The 11621-nt window shown below is 41.6% G+C and overlaps 1 protein-coding gene across 1 annotated transcript in view; it reads right to left on the bottom strand.

Moving 5' to 3' along the window:
- Positions 1-11398, bottom strand: part of GRAMD3 (GRAM domain containing 3) — a 44823-nt gene extending 33425 nt beyond the window's left edge. Inside the window, exon 1 of the mRNA XM_009284163.1 lies at positions 11274-11398. Within this exon, the coding sequence (XP_009282438.1) occupies positions 11274-11398 (125 nt within the window). The remainder of the gene's footprint in view (positions 1-11273) is intronic.
- Positions 11399-11621: the final 223 nt, after the last annotated feature.

Raw genomic sequence — 11621 nt, 5'->3', positions numbered from 1 at the left:
GGTCGGTCCCGGTTGCGGCCGCGAAATGAATGACGCGGCCCCGGCGGCGGCAGCCCGCGCCCCCCGCGTGGGCGAGCCGCCCCGCGCCTTAAATTATCGCGTGAGACGCTGCCTCCCGCTGGCTCGAACAAAAGGTGTCCTTAATGTTTTATACGGGGGGACAGGAGGTGCGGTTTCACGCACACACGGCCTGAGGAGGGAAGGTGGAGGTGACCGGCGGCCGGGGCCCTGAGGTGAAGGCAGCCGGGCCAGGCAGCGTATGGCGCGGCGCACACGGCTGACTGGCTCAGCCTGAGAGAGAGTTTGCAGGCCGGCAGTAAGTCACAGAAAACGTCCTTCCGCAGGTTTCTGTCAGAGCGTTTCCCTGGTGTCTCTTAGAATCAGGCGGTAGTCCAAATACCAATGCTGGCCTCCAGACAGCTGTACTAACGTGAACTTCTGTGGTGATGTGCTGATACTTCCATCTGTGGCTGCTGCAGGTGTTTTTTTGTTTCCTTTCTCTTCAGCAGCACCCCAGGCTGGTTTGTCTGCCCACGAAATGACTATGTTGTGCAAAAAACAGAGTGAGCATAGCCCTTCCCCCAGCTGTGTGAGGTTTTGGGTTCCTTGGGAATTGTTCTCATATCAGTGTGTGCGACCAAGGCATGCACGGTATATCTGGAATCAGTAGGAATAGTGACTGCCTACACTTCATCTTGTTTTTGGAGGCCTTTCGTTGCACTGGAGGGGTATCAGTTGCTATTTTAGTTCTAATTTTGAGGCTGAAGGCAGACTTGTGGTTTACCTCTTGTGTAGCTCTACCCACTCCAGCAGAACAATGCTGGTTTACAGTCAGTGAGAATCTGACTTTTAGATATTTGAACAAAGAAAATCAGCTGCCTTTTGAGTGCTTAGATTTTCAGTCTCTGGCAGATTTAGCTACAGGAGATAAATGCTACTGCTGACTGTTTTGTTCACTCATCTCCAGAGGTTCCTGCCTCTACCACAGTGGTGTAAGAACTGGAAAGGAGCTGCGTGGTCCGTGGAGCTCAGTCTCTGTTTTAGTTTTGTCTGGCTCCATTGTCAAGGTATGCAAAGCTGTCTGTTTTAATTAGTCAAGGTATTCACTGTAGAAGAAACTTACATTCAAATAAATTGATGCCTGCAGCCTAGACACTGAAAATGAATCCTTACTAAATACTTTGTTCCATATCACGATATCTTAACTCTTGACAAGAGGCTTGGTTCTGGCAAATTTTCAATACATGCCTCTGGTGGATTTTGTTATTATCTGTTAGTGACAGTGGAAGTAATAAGCAATTACTATAGCTTGTGTTTTTTGGAGGTTTTGAAAAAGAAACTCTGTGGCCAAGCTTTGTCAAACTGCATGGTGCAGCAACTCCAGAGCGAGAGGACACACTCCCGAGTGATAAAAGTCCTGAATGCCAGGATTCTCAGTAATATGTATGAGGAGTGCCTTATATTAAACAATCAAATGTGCAGCTGCTTATGTGGGTGAAAAATACTTGAAAACCTTATGCTTTTATTTTGATATGTTGTGGCAAGTCTTACATACGCAAAAGAAGCACAAAGGACCTTTTACTGTACAGTTATAATTGCTCATGTATACAGATACAGTAAAGCAAATATGTGAAGATCAAGCTGTCACCAAGAGAGACCCATTGTTGTGTGAAAATCTGGACTGTGTTTTTCTCTAATTGGTGAAGTGCAGATTGGGGAGAGAAAGAGAAATTAGTGTACTATAAAATTACCGATTACTGTTTAATGCTTGCAGTACTGGTGGGGCGGTAGGGAGGCAAAAATTGACACATTCCTGCTCTGAAGAGACGACATTAAGCCTCAGAGAGGGTTGAGGGTTTTTAATGATCAGGACCTTCAACATTATGTATAACACAGCAAAGGATGAAAAACTAGAGATGAAATAATAGGAAAAACTTTCATTGTGAAAAAGATTCAAGATACATATGAAATCACAGAAAAGCAGAATGGGGAGAGACTCACCAAGTCATCAAGTTCATTCCCTATCCCAAGGCAAGGCCTGCTATTCCTGTGTCATTCCTGACAAGACACTTGTCTAAGTTGTTCTTAAAAGTCAGCAGTGTATCCAGGCAATCAATTCCAGTGTTTGCTGGAAGGGGAAGTCCTCCTTAATCTCTAACATGATCCTGAATCCTTCTTGCTGAAATTTAAAGCCGTTGCTTCTTAATTTATTCAATATGAAGAACAGTGAAAAACTGTCTCCCAATTCCCCCCATTTTCTTCTTCTCTGTAGCCTAAGATAAAAGGTATAAATTGTGTTTTCTGGACTTCTTTTTCCCTATGAACTGTCTCTAATAGGCTCAGATCTTTTTGGAAGTGCAGTGCCCCAAGCTGGAGACCAGAAGGCTTATGAAGGCTGAATAGAGGCAAGGTTAAAAGATCGCTTTATCTGTCCTATAAACTAACAACTACCATTGTTTATATTTTCATAGTAAAGTGTTTACGTGTTTCACAGCAGCGTGAGGCTGGCTGAGGTTTAATTGTTGAACCACTGTGACCTGGTGAAGCTTTTATAAAGGACAACTGAGATGCTGTTCTCTTCTAGTACATTAGCAGCTGATTGTTAGATTTTACTAAGTATGGCCTTCTAAATACCCTTTTTGAATTTCACTCTTGTTTTTTTCAGACTGTTTCTTCAATTTATCAAAATAATTATGAATCCTGTCTTGAATGACATGAGAAAAGGAAGAGTAAGGGAGCCCAATGAGGCACACTGGAAAGGTCAGTATAAAAAGTAGTAGGACTGCTACCCATGCCTAGAGATTCGTGGATAGGATAGTGCCGATGAATGATAAAAAAGACAATCTAGCTGGAAATAAACAGGGTTAGAGATTGTCTTAATCAACAGTATTTACGTATCTTGGGTGTTTATTTCAGTACAGTCATCAAGGCTGTTCATAAAGTATTTCTCAGCTTATATGGTGAGTATCAGCGTGCCTAAATGTGAGGAAACTTCCTTGGGAAGGAACAAAGCAGAAAATGAGTACAGTGATTTCTGGCATTCTGTATACTTTGGGCACATTTCTCCTCAGTAGAGAATTTTTCTGTACTTCCTTGCAGGTGCGAAAAGGTACAAAGAGATACAGCCTTAATGGTACCTGAATACAGGTACTTTTGGATTATAGGTCATTGTATGTCTTGTCTTCAGTTTTCTATGCGATATTCTGCATTGGTAGGATTCTGTGAAAGCCACCCAAATGCCTTGGAAGCCATTAAGTGATGAAAGACCAGCTAAATAAGTCCTTATATTATTCTGTTGAAATATGATAGGAAAACAGACTTACGTTAGATACCATAGAAATAGAAGCTGTGATAGTATGAGACACAAACTAATAGACATTTGAAAAGATGTTGAAACAGTGAAAAATTTTGATTTCTAGAATATATGCAAGTCAGCCACAAGCCAGAGTGAAATGGCTTACAGCTTGGGAGGTGCAGAGTAGAAAAGACAAAAAAACTGCACTAAAAGAGTGGTGCAGCACTGGAAGAGGTTGCTTAGACAGGCTGTAGACTCTGTCTTTGGAGGTTACAAGACCCAGCTAGCCAAAGCCGTACCTGATCTGATCTGGTGTGGGTGATACTCCTGCCTCAAGCAGGAACGTTCAGAAACATCTGCAAGTCAGTCAGCATACTTGAAGTATGCTCAAAATAAATGGAGGTCCTAAATAGTCTGTAGAAGATAACTAGGGCCAGAACACGGTGAGTGGTGCAATTTTGTAAGGAGTGAAAAGCAGTTTTGGCCAGTTAATCCCTGTTCCTTGCCTGGATTAAGAGGTTAGTAATTCATTTGTTTTTAAAAGCGTGAGATTGCTTTATAGAGACCTTTATCAGGTGATTGGTTTCTTCTGAGCAGCTTGCTAGAAGTCCTATCTGCCTATCCGTTCCTGTTTCTTCTTTAAAGGAGCCTGGATTACTGTATTGATTGAACTCCCCTTTGGACAGGGAAGTGCATAGGGCATATGAAGTAAGCTGGGCTGAAAGCTAGTTAGAACATTTCTCACCACAAATGGTGAGGCATGCTGAGGCTGTTTGTTGCGGCTAAATACTGAAGCAATTGGATGAAATAGACTACACTACCATTATGTACTGTAGCACCCAGCAGGAAAAAGGAGAGACATTCTCACACAAAACTTCTGGGGTATTAGTAATGTGGTGTCAGCCCCCCTCATAGTGAATGTGTAACACATTGTACTTGTACTTCACTGGCAGATTTACTGCCATTTTGATACCAATGACCTTCACAAAACTTACTGTGTAGAGTCACAGGAGACATGCTGCATACTGTGCATCTTACCGGTGTGTCTTACTGTGTGTCAAAAGAACAGTATGGGAAGGAGGGTTAATGGCAAAACACAGTGGAACTGGTGAAGTAAAGGAACATTCATCTCTCTCCAAATTGTTCATGACAACTTTCTTATATTCTGAAAGAAGCAACCTTGTGACATGTAATAGTTCAGTTCTGCTACCTATGAGGTGGCACTCAGCCAGTTGGCACTTTGCTGAAAAACACAGGTCACTGTCTCCTCTTAGTTCATGAGAAAAAACGCAGTCATGGCGTACTTTCCAAGCAATATGTTGCTCTGGATGCCTCATGGATGGCATTGTTAGGATGGCATTGTTAGAATGTTGTGATGCCTACATCTTGTCATTTATAATGAAAGTACCAAATCCCATGGCAGTGAAATCCATTTTTCTGCATTTAGAATCATAGAATGAATCATAGAATGGTTTGGGTTGGAAGGCACCTTAAAGATCATCTAGTTCCAACCCCCCTGGCATGGGCAGGGACACCTTCCACTAGACCAGGTTGCTCAAAGCCCCATCCAACCTGGCCTTGAACACTTCCAGGGATGGGACATCCACAACTTCTCTGGGCAACCTGTTCCAGGGTCTCACCACCCTCATAGTGAAGAATTTCTTCCTTATATCTAATCTAAATCTACCCGCTTTCAGTTTAAAGCCATTACCCCTTGTCCTATCACTACATGCCCTTGTAAAAAGTCCCTCTCCAGCTTTCTTGCAGGCCCCCTTCAGGTACTGGAAGGCTGCTATAAGGTCTCTGTGGAGCCTTTTCTTCTCCAGGCTGAACAACACCGACTCTTTCAGCCTGTCTTCATAGGAGAGGTGTTCCAGCCCTCTGATCATCTTCATGGCCTTCCTCTGGACCTGCTCTAACAGGTCCATGTCCTTCTTATATTGGGGGCCCTAGAGCTGAATGCCATACTCCAGGTGGGGTCTCACAAGTGCGGAATAGAGGGGGAGAATCGCCTCCCTTGACCTGCTGGTCACACTTCTTTTGATGCAGCCCAGGATACGGTTGGCTTTCTGGGCTGCAAGCACACATTACCGGGTCATGTTGAGCTTCTCATCAACCAACACCCCCAAGTCCTTTTCCTCAGGGCTGCTCTCAATCCATTCTCCGCCCAGCCTGTATTTGTGCTTGGGATTGCCCTGACCCATGTGCAGGACCTTGCACTTCGCCTTGTTGAACTTCATGAGGTTCGCACCGGCCCTCCTCTCAAGCCTGTGCAGGTCCCTCTGGATGGCATCCCTTCCCTCCAGCATGTTGACTGTACCACACAGCTTGGTGGTGTTGGCAAACTTGCTGAGGGTGCACTCAATCCACTGTCCTGTGTTGCTGACAAAGATGTTGAACACCCCCGGTCCCAATACTGAGAGGAAGGTGGAAGGAATCCAGCTGAGGGACAAAGCATCTTGTGACAAAGTTTCCTCTAAATACCTGTATTTACCATCTGCATCATACCACAAACCTGGAGCCCCTTACAGGGTGATTAGATACTTTTTAAGCTCGTCTGCAGTACTTCTAGCTGTCCTAGCAGACTGTTTTAATGCCCAGATGTGTTTTTGTTTAAGCTTCTGATGCCAATCAAACCTGCTGCAGTGATTTCCATGGTGATTTTTGTCACATCCATTAATGGAGAGAGGGACTATCAACCCATTAGCTGGGAGAAAAGATGGCCTAGGAGGAAAAGGAGGTAACAGATTTAAATCAAAAAGAGGCATAGATGCTTTAGAGGAGGAGGAGGGAAGAATTTACCGAGAATTTATCACGAAGCTCTAAGTTACCAAATTATTTATCTGTGCCTCATTTTCCCTGTCTGTAAAACAGGATAATTGTGCAAGCTTTTTAAAAGTTTTGTGACTTGGGTAATCTCATTAAAAATCTAGACAGCACCCTAATTATTGCTACCATGAAATAAGACGCATATCATATACCACCAACAAGCAGAACTTAAAATGGAAGACTCAGGATTCTGAGAATTTTTCCCAAAAGAGAGTCTTCCTCAGAAACCCTGTTTTGTAGAATTGTATTTGAATATCTATTTCTGTTTTAATTTTTAGAAAACCTGTTTTTAAAACATTGACATTTCCCATAAAACAGAATTTTGATGCTTCAACCCAGTCTAATAATAACACTTGCATTACTCTGAGTGGGGGCATGAGGATAGATATTCTAATAAATAGAAGGTACTGTGTTATTCCAGTGATAGGGGCCAGAAAAATATTTTAAACAAACAGACTTTTATAACAGTGTGATGTTGCTGAATTTGGCTCTTATGCTCCCAATGCACAGGGGCCCAGATTCAACCCACCTGGGTTTAAGCACTGAAATGAAGTACCTACATTATGGGGCTATTCAGCTTCCATCAATGACTGATGAGTGCCTTCCAGGGACAATTCAGCTCACTGGTGGCCTGACTTGTCATCTGGAGGTCCCTGTTTCTCATTATTGATTTCAGCAGGACTAGAGTAAATGCTGGTGGTAAGAGCCTACATTTGGACAGGATGGGTGTGAATTTCTGCTTGGTTAAAAACACCACTCAGACATGAATCCACCATTTCGTGGTCACTGCAGCCCAGGCTGCCCTTGAGCTTCACATTCCCCACCGGCCCCTCCTTGTTGGTGAGAACAAGGTCCAGCACAGCACTTGTCCTTGTTGGCTCCTCTGCCACTTGGAGAAGAAAGTTATCATCAATGCATTCCAGGAACCTCCTGGATTGCTTATGCCCTGCTGTGTTGTCCCTCCAACAGATGTTGGGGTGGTTGAAGTCCCCCATGAGGACCAGGGCTTGTGAATGTGAGGCTGCTCCTATCTGTCTATAGTGGGCCTCATCTGCTCGTTTTTCCTGGTCGGGTGACCTGTAGCATTTATAACCGTCATTTAATATATTGGCCAGCTAGGCAGGAAAAGATAAATACAAATATTGCTTCTTCTATCCCGGTGGATCAGCTTAGCTTGATTTGTTGCCCTCTGCTTATAAATGTCCAGAGGAAATCCTGGGTGACATCCAAGTGTGACATCACTGTATACAGATTACACAGACAAAAATTTCAATCCAGGTGCACCAGTATGTTTAAGACATCAAACAGATTACGTGCATCTAATGAATAATGTACATGCATGTGTGTAATTATTGAATCTGTGTATCATAAAGGAATATACATGGATACCTCTTTGAACAAGATATGCATGCATGCAAACATTCATGGTATATCTAAATATGGTGATCATTTTGTTCAGAGAAACCTTTAGTCATCTGGCAGTCTCTGAAGAGCAGCAGTATATTATGTTAAGTATGTAAGAAAGGGAAAGTTAGCACAGCTTCTTTGAGGATACAGTGAATCTTCCACAAGAAAAAATAGTGCCTAGACTTTCCAGGAGCTTAGGAAAGGATTGCTGTATTCTGAGGAGAGGAAGGTTAAAGTGAGGGATGCAAGATAATGTGAAAGAATGAATCATGCTATCAGTTGTCTCACAGTCTTTACATCAGATGGGCTTGTGAATAATAAGCTATTCTACTGAGTCAGATAGACTTACTGTTTTGTCTTATTTAGAACTAGGAGCTATATTACTCTGGGGGAAAAAAACCCCGTAGATATGTCTTGCACAGCAAGGCCACATAGGGTGAATGCCAAATCCCAGGTGCAAGCCTTTGAGCAGTACAGTGGTTGCCAGTGTTTCAGGTGCTCGTAATTGAGCTATAAAGACAATACACCTTTTAGACGATGGTAGATACGTGCTTATCTCTTTAACATGACTGCTTGGATTAGTCTGAACTAAGCCTCAGCCTTACAGCAGTGCATTGGATGTTTCTGAGGGGTATAATTTCAATGCAGAAGTAAATTTCCTTAAAAAACGTTCACATTCCTATCCAAAAATCTTCAGAGAGAAAACCTGAATGTACGGATCCCTTCTTGTGTCCAAACAAAAACCCAACTGCAACAAAACAATCTTTACAGTTTATGTTACAAGTTGTTACACAGTTTTTCTGTTATTCTGCTGTATGCAAAAGATAGGTAAATATTAATGCGAGATCACAGATGGAAAATGCAAGTATTGTATTTACTTGATTTACGCATTGCAATGCACCAAATGAGCTGCCAAACCAGGATTAGAGTTCAGGACCCTTTTGACTTCCATTTCCGTGACATCGCATTTAGAAAACATACCTCTCCATACTGTACTTTTTTTGTGGGTTTTTTTTTATTTATAATTTGTATCTAATATCAATGTTATTGGCAAATGCTGAATCTTCACTTTTGGTTTTTTTACAAGCATTTGATATACAACCTGCATTTGATTGTTGCTAGGGTTGATGTTAACATATGTAGCAGTATGACATTCACAGAGCTGGTGGTCAGTAGTTCTGATCTAAATTGCTTAAAAATTGCATTCTCTTGTGTTCAATGTATTTTCTTCAGGGTCATTCTGAAGATTGGTCAAAACCACACGGCTTGAGATTTTTATAAAGTTTAGGAGATCTGGATGCAGGGTATTGACTCACATTATAGGGATGGGCTCCAAAGGGGAGGCTGAGAACCCTATTGTTTTTGCCAATATTTTGATCTGGACTGCTGGAAAATGTTTTGTTCTAATGTCAACAACTCTATGCTTTCATGCTGATAAAATGCTGCATACACAATACTTATCAATACAAATCTCTGATCTATTATGCATGGCTGACACCTCAGCTATAGCTCCAGAGTCTTAATTTGCTTCTGAAATCAGTTCCGCTCTGTGTCAGGAATAACATGCTGCCATGGTGATAAACTGTGAGCTCCCCTGTCTGAAATGTTAATAACCCCCTGGATTCTGGCAAATTTGTGCCAGAATCCACATGGTGCCAATTATAGTGAGGTGAAAACAGAGGTATATAAAAACTTAGGCATTATAGTCAGTTTTTGTCCTGAGGCATGAATAATTAGGATAAACAAGAGCAATCATTAAGATAGCAAATTTTCTCTGTGGATGCATCTTCATATTTGGGAAATATGCTCTAAGTAAATAGGACTGTATTGAAAATAGTATCTAAAAATGCAGAGCCTGCACTTCTTTTTCCCAAAAGCATTTTCCCTGATTTTTCATGTGGCTTATTTTGGGTAAGTGTAATCATGACTGTGACAAACATGAAAAGCACGTTTGGTGAGAGCTCAGCCCAGCTACTAGCTCATTGCGTGCAATCATGCATTCTTCTTATGAGATTGTCTAGTATTTGCAGCCTGCTATTCCATCTTTGCTATTGATAGAGGTATAGTTTCACAGCAGGGCTCTATAATCGTATTACCGAAACAGCAATTGAGTAAACTGGATTTCTAGAAGGCCTGCCCCTGCCACTCACTACTTGGCAGGCAAGTTGATTATTGAGAAATCTGAGGCAAAGGACTCTGTTCTTTGTAAGGGCTGATCACGTTGCTATCAGAGCATATATGGTAGCTTTTTGTGTACTGGTTATCTAGTGGTAAATAAAAAAAGTAGGTAAATCTCTCTGCCCAGTGTTCCGGGCTGGACGGAGAAAAGAAGGCAAACTTTCTATTGCCCCAATTAGAAGTGGTTAAACATCACCTACTTGTGTTGAACCCTGCATACGCCACTGTATGTACTCATGTCCCATGCCTAATCGGAAAATGAGATCGAGAGGCATACAAAAACAGATGTGGACGTTGTTTTAAAAAACAGGCTCTAAGTGATTAGTTCTAGGTAAAAGCCTTTGAGAGCTCTAAATAAAATTTCTGATTCCTTATTCTGTGGTCAAACTGTTGGATGTTATCTCTCTGACATTTGAGTTGGAAGAAAGGAAGTTATGCAGATACAATATTAAAAAGCCCTAATATTTCAAAAGAGGAAAAATGAGGCCAGCAGACTTATTTATACTTGTGACCCAATTAGTGATATGAGCTGCCACCCCATATAAAGAATTTGTGCACAGCTACAAAGAAATACAAGCTATAGTCACATGACTAATAGTCACATGAAGAATATGTAGAGGTGCTCCCCCCAAATCACTGTTCTGGGTGGCTGGACACTGAGCAAATATTAAGAACAGTGCTTGGTAAAGAATTTTCAAGTTTGTTAAGAACCAATAAATGTCTAAAGCTACTTTGAATAGCTTTTTAAAGCTATTTTATTCATAATGGGTTGACATAAATACTATGGATGTTTACTTGTCTCTCTCCTTCAGTAGATGGGGAAGGATAAGCGGTAAGTGCCAGTAACCCTCTGACACTGCCTTCCCTCATTTATCTATGCTAAAATGTGCATGATTTAGCCAGAACTCTTCATTACAATGAATTCCACCTCAATGCGAGTCCACAATCCAACAAGTCCACCCTTCCAAAGTAAGAAAACAGATTTCCCCTTAAAAATTGTTTGCGATTGTTCTATTAGCAAACCCTTAGCAGTATTAATTCATGCAAGCATTCAACTTCCATGAATACTGCTTGTGATTATGGCAGCATTTCTCTTGAAACATAATTTAATAAGCATTGTAAAGCTTCATATAGGCCAAAAAACACATGAAAATATTTTGTTAAATTCCTTGTTCTAACAGAGCTTACATTTGTTTTATGCAGCAATCCACTCAAATGTCATTGATGGTATCGGATGACCTCTCAGAGGTCATTTTAAGACTTGAATTTATTAGTGTACAGTGCTATACACATTCAAAGCCCTACTTCAGTGTAATAGATAAGGAAAGAGAGAACAACACCCTTCTGTACTCCCTTAAAAATTTCTTTTACAGTAGCACTTCCCTTCCCAGTGCAATCAGTAACATGAGTAAAATTATCATCTCTGCATGCATTGCCTTCTCATATTAAGCTTCCTCTTCAGGGTATTTTCACTGGTGTATTTGTCCCAGTGCCCTCCTCTGTTGCTGCCCTGTCCCCCCCGGCATAAAATACATACAGAACACTCAAATACATCAGGGTTTACCTTATAAATACTGATCCGAAACTCTCTGTAGGGCTGACTGAAGTGTCATTACTTGACTTCTGGAAGCTGTTCTGACTTTCAGAATGAAGAACGGAGTCCTCCAAGGAATTCCCTTTTCTCATCATTTTAATGGAGTTAACTGCTGTCAGGTAAGTTCAGTTCTAGAGCGATCCTTCAAACGCACAGCCTTTCACTGCTGTAGGAAGTGCAGTCTTGATGTGACTCCAGCTCAGGCTAGTTTTTAAAATCAGTTAATGAGTAACTATTGATGTGACATCATAAGGTGGTTTCTTTTTTATCCGCAGCACTTCGTAGGTTTACTTGGAAACAAAAATCATCAAACCTAGG

The sequence above is a fragment of the Aptenodytes forsteri genome, unplaced genomic scaffold (assembly GCF_000699145.1).
Source record: "Aptenodytes forsteri isolate BGI_AS27 unplaced genomic scaffold, ASM69914v1 Scaffold69, whole genome shotgun sequence".
Classification (NCBI taxonomy): Eukaryota; Metazoa; Chordata; class Aves; order Sphenisciformes; family Spheniscidae; genus Aptenodytes; species Aptenodytes forsteri.
Note: the sequence above shows the minus strand (reverse complement) of the source record. Positions and strands in the feature narration are given on the sequence as shown.